This window comes from Juglans regia, chromosome 16 (genome assembly GCF_001411555.2).
Source record: "Juglans regia cultivar Chandler chromosome 16, Walnut 2.0, whole genome shotgun sequence".
NCBI classification, from domain to species: Eukaryota; Viridiplantae; Streptophyta; class Magnoliopsida; order Fagales; family Juglandaceae; genus Juglans; species Juglans regia.
In genome coordinates this window covers 7,744,927-7,764,702 of record NC_049916.1, presented here as the reverse complement: position 1 = coordinate 7,764,702, position 19,776 = coordinate 7,744,927, and the positions used below count along the sequence as shown (strand labels likewise).

Sequence of the window (19,776 nt, the reverse complement as noted above, 5' to 3'; positions counted from 1 at the left end):
ATGGCTGCCATTGTTATTTTCGTTTTGTTGATTGAGTGTCATTCTCTGATCTGTGGGTGCCATTCTAATTTGAGAGTTTGTGGGTCGTCTTTTACTCTATTGCGAGATAGTTGGTGTTTTGTTGATTGGATATTTCTGTTAGGTTGGTTTGTCTTGGGTGGAGCTCACAAATTGTTGCAGTGTGAAAAATAGTTCCTACTTACTATGGTGTACTTGGAGGGAAAAAAATGCTCGAATCTCTAAGGACCTGGAACCAACTATGAAGGAACTCAAGATTTTCTTTTTCAATACATAATTTTTTGACTACTTCTACAGACTTTAATGGGCTAAACCTTACATCATTTTCTATTATCTTTTCCTCTCTGATAGGTATTTTTCTTGTATAAAACCTGTGAACTTGGAGTACACATTTTGAGCTACTTTGTGAAATTTTTGTTACTTATGAAAACAATGAATAGAGAATTGCTTATGGGATTCATAATGACTCCAAAGGGTTAGTGACAGTTTTTGTTTTAAAGCAACCATTATTCTGTTATCACATTTTTAAAACTTTCATTCAACATTTAAAATCTTAGGGGCCTAGAGATGAGTTTCTTATGAGCTTTAATTTTATTTTATTTTTAAGGGTCTGAGGGGTGATATACGAAGCTTTATTCATTATTAATCAACCCTTAACTTGAGAAATCATTTTATTCAATATACCAAGCTTCTATTCATTGTTATTTTCATTTAGATAGTGGATCTTTGATCTGTGCTATATGTATTTGAATATGCCTCTTATTTGGATGCCTTTGAAATGATAGCCCATGGATTGAGGGTGTTTCCTTCATTAATTTTTCCACTTAGATTTGGTTAATGGTCTTGAAGTTTTATCTTGTTTTCTGCTAATTATTTATAGTTACCATTACATATGTTTCCTTCTCTAAATATCTTAGCATATGGGTCCAATGATGGCATGAAATCTTTGAGACCTGATTGTCCAATAACTTGATGACAAGTATAAGCATATTTTTTGAGGATGCCTACCAATTAAAGACCTTTTTTTAATTTTTTTTTACGGCAATCCTGGTTTTGGGTCGACTGGTTAATTACTTATTATTCTTGTTATCCGATCATTTTCTATTTTGGTATATAGAGGATAATGTCGAGTTGATTATCCATGCAGATGATGAATATGCATTGGGCTCTGAGCAATTGATTATCAGCTGTTTTATTGATGGACAATGCACTGATGCAGCCCTAGAAAGCTAAACCTGATGTTGTCCCTTTGTTCATCCAATTTTGGTTTTTTTCTTGTTCTTCTACTTGGGGCTTGTTTGGAATTAAAAGTTTGTTCAACCAAGCTTCAGCCGAAGTGTTTTACGATGCCAACATTGGGCTGAAATGTTCTGTTTAAAGCGTTTTAAAATTGACATGGAAGTGATTGACACTAAACTTATTCATTTTGTGGATGAGATATTGTAAGCACATTTATGCAACCTTATCAATTGTGTGTTTTGGTTTCGGTTTTAAAGTTAAAAACTGTAGAGCCTAATGGAGAGAGAGCTCAAGAGGCCGGTTCTATAACATGGTCTAGGTCTAAATCTTGGATTCATGTATATATGAGATTTTTATTTACATATGAGATTGTTATAGTATAGATTATTGGATTGTGAAAATGAAAATGAATATGATTGTTGGAGGTTATTTGAGATCATGAAAATAAAATAAAAAGTAATTAAAAAATAAAAATTAATTAAAGAAATATAAATAATAATAAAAGATAATATTTTATTATTATAGAGAATAATATTGATGGTAATTGAAACATTCTTATCAAATGATGAACAAGTTTATGAGAAGGATGACCCAATCAGTTATGGCAAATATATGAAGAAACACATTCGATGGTGAAAGCCGCCTTCGTAGCACCAACATTGCAAGATGAAGCAGGAAGTGTGTGGATCCCATTATCACATTTGCCTCGCATTAGTGTTGCCTCCGATTTTGGATACTTCACAAAGAAATGGAAGGGGTGAAATTCAATAACACAATTATTAGTATTGGTGAATTCATGAACCGAAATCAAATTATTATGAATGGCAGGTACACAAAGAGTGTTGGTTAAAGCAATAGTGTAAGTAGAAAGCCGAAAGTTCACAGTGCCAACATGAGAAATTGCAAAACCTGATCCGTCCCCAATGATGACCTCGTCAGTACCATCGTACTTGGAGTGGATGGAGAGCTTTGACATATCAGAGGTGATATGATGAGTGGCACCAGAGTCAACCGCCCATGATTTTTCCAATAGCAGCACGGTTAGCATTGGGGGAGGGTGGATTCCAGAATTTCTTGCATTGGCGAGTCGTGTGACCAGGTATAGCACAAACCCGACATATCACGAAGGATTTGGTGGAAAACTAAGAGTTGTTTTGATTCTGGGAAGACAGTTGATTGCTCCGTGAGGTGTTCTTTCTGTGAGGTTTGCCTCTATGAGATGAGGACTGAGAGACCTTTTTTTGGTGATAGTTGGCGCTTGCAATGGTGGTTTGCTGTAGCGTCTCAAACCGTTTGAGAAAAGTCTCATGACTGACAAGCAGACCATGGAGTTCTTCGAACGTAAGGGGAGTCTCTCTAGTTTGAGTTGGAGCAGCAATGTCACGAAATTCAGATCCTAGGCCATTGAAGATGTAGAACATGAGATCATCATTCGTGGGGGGAGAATCAACCAGTGTTAGTTCATCGACAGTGGATTTGACTTTCTGAAGATAGTCAGTGACGCTCTTGGAACCACGATTCAAGGAAGTGAGATTATCCTTGAGTTGCATAACTCTTGTACGAGAGAGATTTGCATAGAGACGGGTCATTTTAAGCCAGGCCTCTCTTGAAGTGCCAGAGGCAGCAATCAAGGGCATAATACTTTCAGACACCGAGGCAAAAATCCTATTGAGTAGGAGTTTGTCTTGACGGATCTAGCGACTGGGAGCAGGCTGCAGCAATAACATTAGCAATTGGGTTAGTCCAATGGGATCCATTAATAAAGCCTTGAAGGTCTTACCCAATGACAAGAGTGTTGAATTGGGCACGCCATGCATGGAAATTGGAAGATGTAAGCTTGTAGGGCAGCTGATTATGGGCGTTGATGGCAATGATAGTATTCTCTAGTGGTTGGGTGGAATTGTTGGAATTATTGACAGAGGGAGGAGACTAAAACATAGGGAAAGAAAGAGGATCAAACTCGTTTGAGAGAGCAGACTCATGATACATATAAGAGATTTGAACACGTTTGTGTTTGTATTAAATCTGTCACACATTGTATTACAAGAAGAACCCTATTTATACACATCTAATGTTTACAAGAAAGGTAATAGCAATTGATTTGCTCTGTTGTACAAGTTATCACACGAAGCTTGAGTTAAGGAGATGGACATATTTGACTCCATGAAGTTGGCATGACTGAGATCACAGAAGAGTGATTGTCGGGATTGACATGTTTATCTATTAGTATGATGTCTAATCTAATGTAGACTTTAAGTTTAGAGTGATTAGTTAAAAATAAATAAGTTACATATTAGTCAAATTTTGAACAATAGAATGACCAATTTAATGTCAATGCTCTAATTAAAACAGACTAGTAAAAAAGAAAACAAAAGCCCCACTATATTTTGGGCTAGGCCAGCTGAAGATCGACGACTGCCATGCATGAGCCTATATATTTTGGCTGAAGCAAAATATAAGAGCTGGCACGGACCAATGCTTGTTCCAACGTTGTCCCATAGACTAATTAAGAACCAGCCGTATATACCACTTTGACATAAACATCCGACAGTTGGGCTTGCATAAAAAATAATCCGAGGGAGTCGATAATATAATATATATATATATATATAAATTTATCCCTACCTTTAAATTAAGAATTTGATACTAATTTATATATTTCTATTTGAAAATCAGTTGGTTAATTATAAAACTGGTATTTTTTCCCCTTTAATTAAATCACTATTATCTAAACCAACTTTGAATTCATATTCAAGGAAAGTAATTACTAATATATATAATTTTCACAAAATTAAAAAAATTAATATATCTTAGTTACTTTTTTTTTTCTTTTAATTATTTGACTTTCAATGGCATATATGGACCAATTATCATATTTACAGTACGCGCGGCTGGTCAATGTCGTAACTTCTATTATTATGTTAAGTGGTTGATTGCTAGATGAAGTTTACGCTTCCTTAAATATATATATTGTCGTGTAGGAAAATCCTATTATATATAGAAGCAACGGTATTGATTTAGAGACATTAGACAGACACACCAAAATGTCGAAGCAACTTAAGTATTTCTGTCAAGGAAAGCCAAGCTAACTGCTATACATGTACGTCACTATAAAAAAATTATTTATTTGTGACTAGTTATTTCTTGCGAAAATGATTATTTCTTGTTAAAATGAGTCTGTTTTATCATAAATAGCCATTCTCGTCGTAAATAATCCATCACAAATATCTATTTTTCTTGTAACGCATAACTGGTCCACTAATCTTCTATTTTGTTTGAAAATGATTCGTACAGTTTTAGATATATGCACAAGTTTCATATAGTACGTAGTCTTTTTAAAATAATTAATAAATGCAACCGTACGTACGTGATTTTGAGACGTGAAATAAATCAAATTTTCTAATTTATTTAGTTATTTATTTTTTTTATGGTGAACTACATTCTTTTTTTAAAAAAAATTATACATTTTAAGACTATATTTAACAATATTAATATATCGTATTAAGCCTCTACGCACGTTAATGCATGCAGCTGCCATTGACTTTTATGACATTGGGTAAGCTTGTCTCCTTCAGACAGATCAACTTTGATAATATGCATATGAGAATTTTGATTACAAGTCATAACTACTAATTAATTAATTATATCAATCATGTCGTTAAACCAGTCAGGCAAGTTTGACGCCCACCCCTTAACTACTTGATATTGACCTAGTTATCCTATATTAGCATAATTGTGTTATTTTAACGGTTCTCAAGGTATTGAGTTAGCATATCCTCCTTTTAAAAAATGAAATTTGCAGTCACAGAGTATGTAAGCGTGCGCATCGCACTCATTTTGAAAAAAAAAATTGAATAAATATGAAGCTCATATATATAGAAATAATCTTTTAATGATGAACTTCACTATCTTTCAATAAGAGTACACAACTCTTATACAACCTCTGATTACATGTCACAATACTCTACATTAGTATTCAATATAAAAAATTCTTTTAATATTTTTAATAATTTTTTTGAGTTGGATGTATTTACACATACTATAATAATGAGTTTGTTGAAATTTAAGATTTTAGATTATGCAGACAATATGAAATAATTTTTTTGGAAATTTGAGGTTTGAGATTTTGCAGACTTTAAGAAAATGATTTTTATGATATCTGAGGTTTTTTATTATGTAGACTTTAATATATGAGCAGATCAAATCAGAGGTTTTGGATTTCTACAGACTTGATGAAATGAACTTTTTCAAGTTTGGGGTTTAGATTTTGAAAGACAAGTTTGATCAAAACCCCAGGTTAGAGATCCTGCAGAAAAAAAAAAAAATGATTTTTAAGTGGTCCAGTATAGTACCAGTTTTTAAGAATTGAAACCGGTCTTGAACCGGTGCGGTATTAGTTTTCATATTTTGAAAATCGGTTTAAATCGAATCGAACCGGACCGGTATATATATTTATAATTTTTTATATTATATTATATTATATACTAAATTGCGAATTAATATAACATGAAATTTTAATCTTATTATTCAATTATATTAATTTTATAATATAAAATTAATATAACACGTGATATAACATAAAATTAATCTCGTGTGTGGCCAAATTCACCATGAAGAGGAGCTAGCTAGCAAATTAAACAAAAAGTAGTCATGTTAAGGAAATTAAAAGGGGGCCTCTAGAGTGTATATCCCTAGCTATCTATTTATATAGAGTAATAATATACACCACATCACCATCCTACTTTCATTTCACTATGTAAGATGTGTCATATTTATTACTATTGGATGATAAATAATCATCTAATAAATAATCATTCAATGATGATAAATGCGTCACATCATGTATAGTGGGATGAAAGTGAGATGATGATGTGGCGTATAGAATTTTTCATCTATATATATATATATTTGTTCGATACGCAGGGCATGCTTGGGGAGTAAGATAAAATGAGAATTTTATGAATAGCAGTATGATAATTTGAGTTAATGTTTTATGGAGTTTTGGGAAATGAGAGAGAAAAAATTAAATAAATTTTTTTTAAAGTTAAAATATTGTTATAATATATTTTTTAATATTATTTTTGTTTGAGGATTTAAAAAAATTAATTTTTTTTTTATATTTTGTTTGAAAGTTTGAAAAAGTTGTAATGATTATTTTGAAAATATTATAATGATTTGATTGAAATTAATATTTATATTTTAATGATGTTTGAAAAAAAAATGAGATGAAAATTTTAGAATAGAAATTTTTTTCCAAACAAGCCTAAAGACATAAAAGACAAGCCTATATAAGACATAAAAGAAAACAAAGATCATTCCGTGTGTGCTTGGAAATCATATATATGCTTGTGGTTGTGGATAAGTAATCCTTACAAGACAGCTTCATCCAACCTCAATTAATGCATCAGATTGATCGATCTTTATCATGCAGTGATTTGACACTGATTGCAAGCTCAACATATATTCTTATCATCGAATTTAAATGAGTGAAATAAATTAGACTGTGCCAATTAATTGCGTGGAAAACTTATGATCATTGGCCTATCTTTATTGCTGACTTAATCTCAAATCAACGTAACTTATATATATAATAAAGATACATAATTGGTCATTAAAGTTCAATCATGTAATGGATCTATTGAATATGCATGTCACAATCTAGAGATTTTCCTTAAATCCACGCACAATCCAAAGTGGCATCCATCTTAAAGACGTCGTTAAAATTTCTAAAACTACGGAAATTCATAAGAAAATAAAAACGAAAAGATATATATGATCGATGAAACGGTGCATAATTTATTTTCCTGCACTAAACTAGTACCACCTACGTATAGAGTTGTAAAAATAAACCGAAAAATCGGAAACCTGGCCCGGACCAGTTGGTTCAGTCCAGTTTTGGGCCAGTTCGGTCAAGGACCGATTCCTCTATTTTTAAAATCGGTCATAATTGGTCTGATCTTAATTTTATGTTTTCAAAGACCGGACTGGTTCACATATTTATATATTTTTAATTAATTTTTAATATAATATATAATTTTTTTATATTATATATAAATTTTATAAATAATAATTATATATGAAATAATGTTATAACATAAAATTTTAATCTTAAATATGAACATTTATTTGATCATATGTTTTAAATATAAAATATATATTAATTACATTTTATGACTTAATAAATTCTCAATATATTCACTTTGATAAATATATTAGTAATACTGATATATATAATTAGTATATTAATTACTACATTAATAGTACTATACCAATAGTATTACTATATACTAATAGTATTAGTGTATTACTAATAGTTATATATATATATATATATATAAGTATAAAAGATTAGAAATTTAATATATATTAAAAATCAGAAAATCGGATCGAAAGTACTAATTTAGAAAGATAAATGGTGCGACATCGGTTATTGAAAATGTAAAATTGATATATATCGGTTCGGTTCTAAAATTTATCCAAAATCAGACTAAACTAGACCGGATACACCCCTACCTACGTATATACTTCCCTATCACATGTCAAGTCGCATGTGGTCTATATATAGAACTTCCCAATTGACAATATCTGTATAGCATTCAAATTATAAAAAACTCGAGTCATCAAAACCTTAATTCTTCATGATGGACAAGAGTACTCATGTGCTAGCTTTCGCAAGTGTATTACATCTTCTTGTTTTACTTCTTAGGTCGGTGCATGGTGCCACAATCACCTCATGTAGCCAAACCCCATACCCAGAAGTATGCAATCACTTCATCAACACCCATGATCTTCCATCAACCCTATTAGGTGAATTAGAAGGGTTCGAATTTCATGACAAAATTTATAAAGTGACTATGAACCATGCTATCGAAGCCCACCGGCTCATCACTGTCATGGACCTGAATTCATTCAATGGACGAGCGAAGTTGGCTTGGAATGATTGTTTGGAGCTCTACGAGGATACCCTTAACCAGCTTAATCGTTCCTTGAGCTCCAACAACCCGTCCGATGCATTAACATGGATGAGTGCCTCAATTGCCAATCAACAAACATGTCAAAATGGCTTTCACGATTTCAACTTGTCTTCCAAATTACAATTCTTTCCAAGTATGCTAAGCAACTTCTCAAAACTTGTCAGCAATGCGCTCGCAGTAAAGAAGGCCGCGACTTTATCATCAACGTCGACGTTACATAGCAAACAGATTGGTGGCCGCAGACGCTTGCTTTCTGATCATGGCTTACCAACATGGGTTTCTGCTACTGATCGAATGCTTCTCCAATCATCAGCGGCTACACCAAAAGCTGCTATTGTGGTTGCCAAAGATGGATCTGGAGATTACGATACCATTTCCGCTGCCGTGGCTGCATCAGCGAGTGGTTCGAAGAGAGTTATTATACACGTGAAAGCGGGAATTTACAGAGAGAATGTTCTGATCAAGAAGTCAAATATAATGATAATTGGAGATGGAATTGGTGCTACGATTGTTACCGGTAACAGGAACGTTATAGGAGGCTCGACAACTTTCAGATCTGCGACATTTGGTGAGTCATTTTTGTTTGATTCTGAAAGTTAATTTCCCACCATATTGATAACGTTTAATTATGTTTCAATTGATAACGAATATGCAAGCCTTTGTACAACTTATGGGGTACGTAAAGGGTTGAACTTTCAACTTGGTGTACATGAAAATACTATTTGTTTAGAGAATCATCTTTGCCTGAGTTTACCTATATATGTTTTACAGAAATACTGCATATATATATACGTGACTACTTGCTTTTGGTAAGAATATAGACGTGATTACATGTACATGCAAACACTAGCACAGTATGTACGTTCTCTGTTCTTATTACATGGTACTCAACCTCAAACAGTAATAGCTAGATTACTCGAAAATGTTGTTCTGCTAACTAATTTCAGCAGCAAATGAAAATTAAAAACTAATTTAGAAGAATCACTTTCTATAAAATTTGCAAAACTCCTATTTCACATCATGTACGTGAGCTGTTGTTCTTCTCTCAGCAATTACCGGTGACCACTTCATCGCCCGGGACATAACTTTTCAAAACACGGCCGGACCCCAAAACCACCAAGCAGTTGCACTCCGGTCAGGCGGAGACTTTTCCGTTTTCTACCGCTGCAGTTTCAAGGGCTTCCAAGACACCTTGTACGTGCACTCTCAGCGCCAGTTTTACCGAGACTGTAACATATACGGCACCCAAGACTTCATATTCGGAGATGCCGTGGTTGTCCTCCAAAACTGCAACATCTTCGTGAGGAGGCCCTTAAAAGGTCAGAAAAACACCATTACAGCACAAGGGAGAACAGATCCTAATGCAAATACGGGCATCATTATCCATAATTCTCGTGTCATTGCTGCGAGGGATTTGCTACCGGTGCAGCACTCGTTTCAAACTTATCTGGGGAGGCCATGGAAAGAGTACTCGAGGACGGTATTTATGAAGAGTAATTTAGGCAGTTTGATACACCCTGCAGGTTGGCTTCCATGGACTGGAAGCTTTGCGTTGAGAACACTTTATTATGGGGAATATATGAACGTTGGTCGTGGTGCCAATACAGCAAGGAGGGTCAAGTGGCCCGGATACCACGTTATAAGGAGCCCGGAAGAGGCTGAACGATTTACTGTTGGGAACTTTTTGGCCGGAAATTCGTGGGTTCCGAGGGCTGGAGTGCCATTTGTTGGTGGTCTTTGATATATTATTATATGTATCATGTGTGCAGTTGGGGGAAAGCAGGATATATATATATATATATATATATATATGTACGTTTATCTTAGGGGCCAGACTGATCGATAGATCATATTATTAGTTGAAATAAAAAGTGCAAGCATGCATTAATATTAAGCGATTGTATTATCTATGTATATGAATATTAATATCTTGTAATTGAAATGGAGCTCAGATGTATAAGAAATTATTTATATGTAAAAATATGCAAGTTTGATATAATATATCACATTAATGGTAGATTAAGATATTGTGTTAAGAGAATTAATACATAGAATTAAATAACTTACTACAATATTGTAAGTAGGTAGCACGTACGATTGGTAACTGTATGTTAATGTTTAATCAGCCTAAAACGAAAGAAAGAGAGAAGAAATTATAATTAAGAAGGTTATGTAATTATGTTAATTAGGGCAAATACTTTTTCTCATTGCGATCGAGAAATTACTGCATGCATGGCAGGCTTTATTTCTTACTAGAAATGGAATATTTTCTGTCCACACGCATGAAAATGTCAAAGAAGGAATGGTGAATTATTATATATGTATGGAAGCAACTGCATGCATGTGGGCCATCCTGTTCCAGGGACTGTAAAAATTCATCTTTCTTTGGAAAGCTGGTAATGGTATTTTGCCAACAATCGACAGCCATCGCAGAAAACGAGTCATTGATAGTCCTTTATGTCTAATATGTGAAAGAGATCACGTGGAAACCGCTTCCCATATTTTTTTTGGAGTTGCCCATCATGATCCAGTACTAGTACTGATCAATGGATTGAAAAGGGTAATATTTTCACTATAAAGACATTGTTATTGGTTTACGTATATGCATACGTAAAATCACTTCTTTTATATATCTATTTTACCATTCAAATAAAATTCACTTATACATATTTGAGATAAAATAATATTTTATTATTATTAATTTTTTGCCTACATATAATTTCATAGCATCTAGTACATGTATTAATATAATTTCATGCATCCAAATTTAACAATTCCATATATAATAAAATACATCAAATTTATATACACAAAAAATGAATCTCATGTGCTCATAAACATCACATATTAACATGTATTAATACAATTTCTGTGCTAAAAAACAGTTTGTAATGTCAACTTAATACAAATTTCTTGTATTAAAATCAACTTGATACAAGTTCCAAAAAGTTGATTTTGATACAAATTTATTACAATACAAAATTTTCCAAGATCTTACGACACAAATTTCCAATAAGAGTATGAAATGAAAAAGTTTTAGCAACACAAGTTTTCAGCAGCAGCAACCACATCCAGCAACCACCAACAAGTCCTCCAGTGGCTCCACCACTAGCAAGCAGCAATAGACTTTTTGATTTATGGTTTTGTAGGGCTTCAATAACAAACCAAAGAGAACCAGAGTGCACTTATTGTATTGCTGTAGACCATATTTGAAAGAATGCATGAGTAAAATCATGTAGGTGAATATAACCTATATGAACATTAGCATCAATATTTAAGACTGTGATTTTTAACTACAACCACAAAAGGAAATTAATATGCTCCAAACACGTTATTTGATAATGGATGCAAACAGAGGAATTTGATTACCTAGACAAAACACAATTCAGAAATCATTTTTCAGCAAGAACAAAGCAGGAGTTCAATGGCAAAAATTTACAAATAGGGGTTTTCTTTATTGTATAACTCATCAAAGGACTAAATGATTGGATAACAGCATCATCGAAACCAGAATCTAAAAGCAAGAACAGAAAATCTAGTCCATGAGATCTAAAATGAAGAAACCCTAATCTAAAACAAAGAACAACAAATAAAGAAATAGGAGCATCATCGAAATCGTGAAGGAATAGCAGCACATCGAAACCAGAATCTAAAAGCAAGAACAGAAAATCTAGTCCATGAGGTCTAAAATGAAGAAACTCTAATCTAAAACTAGCATCATCAAAACCCTAATCTAAAACTAGCATCATCAAAACCCTAATCTAAAACCAAGAACAACAAATGAAGAAATCGCAGCATAATCGAAGCCGTGAAGGAATAGTAGCACATCGAAACCGTGAAGAAACAGAGGAAGAAATACTTGCTTTTCAACCTAGCGATTTCATACCTGAAATAGAGAGAGCCAACAGAAAACCCAATCGTGACGAGTCTAGAGCCGTTACAAGCTCCGTCGACAGCTGTCGTGAGAGAGAGGTGCACGAGTTTGATCTTGCGTTGGGGTTGTTAGAGACAAGAGAGAGATGGAGAAGAGGAAAGCGTGTGGGGGAGAAGTGAATACTTTTGGGATGAAAATAATCTCGTTGGGGGGGTGTTGTCGAGAGAGACAGTGGGAGGAGAGAGAAATAATGAGTAAAATATGTTTTGTGGAGTGAATAGTAGATTTCCAAATTTACATAAACATTGTTCATAGCTAACTAAATATTTGGAGATGCATAAACCAATGTAGAGGAATTTAGGCTCATATTATGCAAATATGATTTTGCATATGTAGATGCATAGACCAATATGGATGCTTTAACAAATTGTAGCTTTTGTGATGGACGTCAAGCAAAAAATAAAAAAAATAGAACTGACACTACCTACATCTTTCACGTGTTGGAAAAAAACAGTCAGGCCTAGGCCAACTGCGCAAGAACTGCATCAGCAAATAGATGTGTCGATTTACTATTTAACAGTCACAAAATATATTTTTTGTGATGGTTTTATTTCCACCGTTCGATTTATTGTGATATCCAATTTGTGACGGTTCATTTCCGTCACCCAAATAACGTGCGAACATACAACAAAACATTCAAACGTTATCGTCAACTATCATGGCAAACTCATGTTCAAACATAATTTTCTAACATTCAATTATAATTGTGCCAACATTATGTAAAACTCTCTTGAACATTGGTTATGTGATGTTCGAATGCTACAGTGTGGTTAGTTTGAAAACTAGTTTATAATTCATTCGAACATTAAGTAATTAGTGACATTCAGATGAACAATCCTATGTTTGCACGTTGTACACCATATCTTTGAGCATGGTTTTGTTTGTTCGAACGTTAAGATTAAGTTCAAACATTGTATGTTTACATTCGAATTTAAATTTAATAGAATTAAGAAATACATAAAAGATATCATATATTCAAAATTATTTAAATTGTATCTTGCATAAATACACAGAAAAAACATAAAATTGTTTTAAGAGCTCATGGTAGAAAATAAAAAGATTCAACATCATTTATTCTTGTTCTTTCAAGCGCTACGATCCTGTTGTAGTGACATTATGCATTCCATTTTTACCATCATCTCTCTAAACTTGTTCTTATACTTCAATAGATATTATTTCCTCCTGCTACTCTTGCAAACGCATTTCTAGCTCTAACTGTTGAGGCAGGAGATCTTTCAACTCTTATTGTCTTGTCTTCACTTGCTCAATCTCTTGGCACACATCGTTCAAATATTTGGTAAGATTATTTTCTCCTAAACTCAAGGCTATGGATGTTGAACCGAAAAGTTTGAAAGAACGTCCCAGTCCTATCAGATAACCAGACTTGGTCCCGAGGACTTGAGTAAATTTGTCGATGTCACTAAGAAATGATTTTTTAGAAGCAGATTGGAACTCAATCATTTTCTCCAACAAGAATGTCAAGAGTAATTAGTAAGATAAATAGTGATTAATAATGAGTCTACTTTTCTAAAAACTGAATTTCACTTATGTAATTATGATATGAACCCGTGGAAATGAAATCCCTTGAATTCACAATCAATTTGAAAACTCACCCAAAAAAGTCAAAATCAAGTCAATGAAAAATTTAGACATACTGAGGAACTCGTTTAAAGTGGATTGCACTAGACCTTGTAATTAGCACATCTGAAACTTGCAAATGATTTTTAAGATTAGGTTTATCTTGGTGCCCATCATTCACCCTCTCCTCAAAATGATTTGACCTCAAATCTCCATTTGCATCAAAGAGAAAAATGTTAGTAACATTGAAAATAGCAGAAACATGATACTAATCTAGAAGATCCTTTTGATATGCATTATTATTAATTTGTTCAAAAATTTTGAAAAGTTCATCCAAGCTACTCCTGTAATCAACAGGTAAATGCATTAAATCTAAAGGAGTAAATAGATTAAGTATATAAACAATTTCAAAATGTGAAAATTTAATAGTAGTATAAAGACTTCAATTATATGTAAACTCAGTGAATGGCAAGCAATACTCCCACAAATATTCATGAAACACATCTAAAGTCTTGCTCACACCAAAACGACCACTCCAATTATATGCAAACTCAATGAAAGACAAATGATACTCACACAAACGTTTATGCAACAAGTCTATGAATGAAAAATGATACTCCGACAAACATTCATGCAACACGTCTAAAATCCTGTTAACACCATAATGACCCAATAAACCACATCCATACACTAGCATCTCACGTATAAGACTAGTAGGCTCACAAAGTTTATTCTCTCTAAACAAATACCAATCTAATCTATAGCACTTAACAAACGATGCCTTCTCACACGCTTCATACACACTAGCAAAGTCATAATTATTAGCATGCAATTTCTTATCATATTCAAATTTCAATAACTTTACATCTAAAATGAAGACAATGACATACCTTCTTGCTAAAACATTAACCACAAAATTTTTCTTACCTTGTGTATATTTGATTGCAGCCATAGAAAAAAGATTCTGTAATATTCTCCATGCCTGCTTTGCCAATAAAGCTAAGTTGAAACTTGCTAAATCTCTACAGCCCAAACCACCATTCCCTTTTGACTTTCCCATCTTCCCCCAGCTTCTTCATTGAATACCATTTTCTTTGTGTTTGTTTCCCCACTAGAATTTTGACAGCATCACATTAATTTCTTTGTAAAACTTCTTTGGCAACTTGAAAACACTCGTAGTGTAGGAAGGTATAGCTTGTATGACAGCCTTGATCATAATTTCCTTCTTTGCCCCCGAGAGAAACAAATTCTTCCAATTGTTATTTTTTTGCCGCACTCTCTCTTTAAGACACCTAAAGATGTTGTATTTTTATTTACCAACCATAGTGGGTAAATCCAAGTATTTTTCATAGATGCCTTGCACTAGAGCCCCTCATTCCCTTAAAACCAACTTTCTATCTTCAAATGGAGTGTTTGTGCTGAAAAAATTGCTATCTTTTCCTTGTTCAAGAACTGTCCTGAGGATCTTTCATACCTTAGCAGTAAAGCTTGCAGTTTCCTCCATTCTCCCACACAAGCTCTTCCAAACAATACACAATCATCAGCAAATAACAAGTGATTTATCCTTACTTTCACCACTGATACGCCTTTTGTATCCCCCTTATAATCTGAATTGTCAAGCAGAGAACTCAACCCTTCTGCACATACGATGAATAAATAGGGAGATAAATGATCCCCATCATAAGCCCCTCGAAGGATACACTCTAGCCCTTGGCTTGCCATTTATCAAGACTGAATATGACACTAAAGTAACATACTTAATAATTAATTCTGACCATTCATCACAGAAACCTAACTTCTTCATGACTGCTTCCACAAAAGGCCATTCTATTCTATCATATGCCTTTGACATATCAAGTTTGATAGCCATGCTTCCCTTTTTACCCTTCTTCCCTACCTTCATTGTATGCAAAACCTCATGTGCAACCATAATGTTATCAGTTATTATTCTCTCTGGTATAAAAGTACTTTGATTGGCTGATATGATTTCTGTCAACACTTCTTTAAGTCTATTTACTATCACTTTAGACACAATTTTGTAAATAACATTACAAATGCTTATATGCCTATATTTTGGGTTTTTTTTTTAGGAATAAGAGCAATGTAAGTATAATTAAGAGTAGGGTAGGGATGTTACCATTCAGAAAACCTAGCACTACAAAACACACCTCTTCTCCTAATATGGTCCAATGATTCTAATAGAAGCAAGCACCAAATCCATCAGGACCTGGTGACTTCAAAGGGGTCATGTGCTTGATAGCTGCCTCAATCTCCATTCTGCAAAAAGACCTTAACAGCTTCTCATTCATTTCTCTTATGACTCGAGGCTCCAAATGTTGCAAACAATCATCCATTGCTGTTGTGCTAGGCTGAGTTGTGGTGAATAAACTCTTCTAAAGGTTCCATCAATCTCATCATGGCTTGTAAAGACCCTCCCTTGCTCATCCACAACTTGATTGATCTTTTTTTTCCTTCTTCTCTGATTAGCACAAGCATGAAAAAACTTGGAGTGTTTCTGTCCCCCATAGCATACCAATTCCTTTTAGCTCTTTGTTTCTACTTTACATTCTCATTTTCAAGCATGACCCCAATATCCCTTCACATTCTTTTGATCTTTGTAGAATTGTACCTGCTCTCATCATCTTGTAGCTTTTTTAAGATCTCAATCTTTTCATTTATTTCATTCACTCCATCCACACTGATTTGGTCACTCCATCTGATAAGAGCTCCTTTGCACTTCTCCAATAGTTTTTGATTTTTTTTGTTTGCTCTCTCCCCTTCCCCCATAACTGTGCTAGACCCCTTTGATGACTTCTTCACAGTCCTCTTCTTTAGCCCAGCTAGCTTCATACCTAAAAACTTTCCTTCCCCTCCATGATTTCCTTCCTTCATTGTTCATGATCAGCAATAATGGCCTGTGATCTGAACTTCTACCCGTTAGTACTTCCACTCAATACTCTTTGAACATTTGTGCCCAACCTGGATTAGCCACACCCTGTCCTGCCTTTCTTTTGTGAAAGTATCATCATCATGTCTATTACTCTAAGTGAACTTATTCCCTCTCCACCTTAAGTCTAACAGATTCCCGTTTTCAAGTACTAATATGAAACTCTCCATTGGTATTTCCTGTCTGGGCTTGCCACCCACCTTCTCATCATGGGCTAAGATTTTGTTGAAATCCCCTATCACACACCATCAAGCTTTTTTACAATCACCTTATTCAATTCCTGACAGTCAATGCACATTCCAAGTTTCCCATCCTTCTCATTAACAAATAGTACCGGTGCTCCCCAAGGTGATATACTCGGCCTAATAAATCCTTTCGCCATTAGTTTTTGTAGTTAACTCTTTAGGTCTTTCAACTTTGATAGGGCCATCCTATAAGGTGTCTTATGTACCGAAACTGTTCTAAGTTCCAGTTTGATCGAAAATTCAACTTCCCCGAGCAGGTGGTAATCCTAGCAATTCATTGAATACTTTTGAGAATTCTTTCACTACTGGTATTCCTTATAACTCCTTAGGCGCACTCACCTTAAGCACTAAGTAAACTAAATAAGCTTCGATTTCAGTCGCCAAATCCTTCTTGGCTTGCAGTGAGGTAATTATCCCTGACATTGACTGTAGCTTACTACATCAGAATACTTTGTCTTCCATTCAAGGTACTTGGAATGCAAACGTTTTAATAGGCACCAAGATGGACCTAGTCTTAAAGATCATTTGTAAATTCTAGATGGGCTAATTATATGGTCAAGAGTCAAGAAAATCAATGAGGCAATACAAGGAATAGTGCAATCCACTTGGGATGAAGCTAGCAAGACTGCAACACTCAAAATGGGTTTCAGAGAAGGAGATCCAGTTTTGATCCACTTGATGCAAACTATAGAAGACATGAGTTAGAGTTATTGTTTGGACATTGTTTAATATATTAAAATGGCTTATTTTATTAGTTATAAGAATTAGTCTAGAATAATGGGACTTAAGGATGTTTGGCCCACATATGTTCTATGTTTTATGAACTAGGGTTTCAAGAAATGTTTTTAAGGGTAGTTTAGGGGTTGTTTTAATTTGCAGCTAGGGTTTCTTTTGAAAAGACCTTGTATTTCGCACAAGGGTATTTTGGAAAAGGATTTTATGTTAATCTAGGGTTTTTAGGGGATTGAGATATGTAGGTTACTATAGTCGAGTACTGTAGTTGCGACATTATTCACTCATGGGTATTTTTGAAAGATGGAGATTTATTTTGGCTAGGGTTTTAATTAAGTTTTGTTTTAAATACTCTTTGTAGCCTCATTTCATTAGTTTATGAAATTTGATGAATTTATTCATTGTGAATTAAGTTTATCTCCTCTTGTTCTTGAATGAACTTTTAAACTTATAAAAAGTAAATCACAACCTTTGTGACGTTCTTCCTTATAATTTAGGTTATTTAGACAGGTTCTTCAACAGATCTAGATTTTCATATAATCTAGATTCTTGAAACGAGTTCCTCAACGGGTCTAAATTTTCCATTGGCTTGATTTTGACTTTCTTGGGTAAGTTTTCAAATTGATTGTGAGTTCAAGGGGTTCTAATGCAGAAATTAAGATGAAGGTGGGAGAGATAGGAAGATGCGTGAGCCTAGTATTGAACATAAGTGTAAGAATGAAGATTATGGTGAGTCTCTTGTTGCCAGACATGCTCTCGATACATAAATTAAGATGGATGATACAGAACAGCAGAGCGAAAATATTTTTTATACTAGATGTCACATCAACAACAATGTATGTAGTATGATAATTGATGAGAAGAGTTGTATTAATTTGGCTAGCATTACTTTAGTTGAGAAATTAAATTTATCTACTTTGAAATACCCTAGACCATACAAATTGCAATGGTTTAGTGATTGTAGGGAGGTTAGGATAATTAAGCAAGTGCTAATTTTTTTTTTTCAAATGGGAAATACTAGGACGTAGTGTCTATGCATACTGGCCATATTTTATTGGGAAGTCATGGCAGTATGATAGGATGGTGATCCATGATTGGTTAAGGAACATATACAGTTTTGAAAATGATGAAAAAAATAATCAAACTTGCTCCTTTAACTCCAACACAGATCCATGGGGACCCACTAAAATTTAAAAGTGAGGTTGTTCAAAAAAGAAAGAGTGAAAATGCGAGTGATCAAAAAAGAAAGAGTGAAAGTGAGGGTGATAAAAAATAAATAAAAAAGAGATTGAGTTAAAAAGTAAGAGTGAAAGTGAGATTGAGCTAAAAAGTAAAAGTGAATATGAGATTAAGGAAAAAAGAAATAGTGAGGCCGAAAAGGAGAGAGAGAGAGAGAGAAAAAAAAATATGAGACTGAGACCTCAAGAAAAAGAGTGAATAAGTTGAAAAACAATTGTGAGGTCGAAAGTTCAAAAAAAGATGAAGAAAAAGAGAGTGAAAAAGAAAAAGATAGTGGAAAGAAAATAGAGTGAAGAAGGTGAGAGAAAAATAAAGAGAAAAGTGAACTTTTATGCTAAGGCGAGTTTTAATACTAATGAACTGGACGTATCTTTGCCTAGTGTTGTTGTCTCTTTGTCACAGGGATATGAGGTCGTGTTTTCTAGAGGTGTGTGTAATGGATTGCCACGTATTAGAGAGACAGAGCACTATATTGATTTTGTGTTAGGTGCGACAATTCCTACCCGATCTTTCTTTGAGGAACATGAGTTCTTGACACACTTGAAAGGACAATGTAAGTTGTTGACTAGAATGCATGCTAAGTGGGAGGACTGTATTGAGACTTTTCCTCATGTAATCAAATACACACATGGTAAGAAAATTTTTGTGGTTAATGCATTAGTAAGAAGGTATGTCCTTATCTTTATTTTAAATTTAAAATTATTGAGATTTAAATATGATAAAAAAATTGTATGCTAATGACGATAACTTTGCTAGTTTATATGGATCGTGTGAGAAAGTATCGTTTGGTAAGTTCTATAAACTAGATTGGTACTTGTTTAGAGAAAATAGACTTTGTGTGCCTACTAGTTTTATGCGTAAGTTGCTTGT

At 33.9% G+C, this 19,776-nt stretch overlaps 1 protein-coding gene and 2 non-coding genes across 3 annotated transcripts; all 3 read left to right on the top strand.

The window, feature by feature from the left end:
• Positions 1 to 943: 943 nt before the first annotated feature.
• On the top strand, positions 944 to 1,020 carry LOC118344957. Its single transcript, XR_004798684.1, has one exon. It is a non-coding gene; the product is annotated as a small nucleolar RNA R66 (small nucleolar RNA).
• Positions 1,021 to 1,161: 141 nt separating this feature from the next.
• On the top strand, positions 1,162 to 1,260 carry LOC118344919. The gene has a single exon (XR_004798649.1). It is a non-coding gene; the product is annotated as a small nucleolar RNA snoR118 (small nucleolar RNA).
• Positions 1,261 to 7,868: 6,608 nt separating this feature from the next.
• On the top strand, positions 7,869 to 10,176 carry LOC108995511 (pectinesterase). The gene is made up of 2 exons (XM_018971090.2): positions 7,869 to 8,799; positions 9,281 to 10,176. Exons 1-2 carry the CDS (start codon positions 7,896 to 7,898, stop codon positions 9,970 to 9,972), a joined length of 1,596 nt encoding a protein of 531 aa, XP_018826635.1. The 5' UTR covers positions 7,869 to 7,895; the 3' UTR covers positions 9,973 to 10,176.
• The last annotated feature ends 9,600 nt before the right edge of the window (positions 10,177 to 19,776 follow it).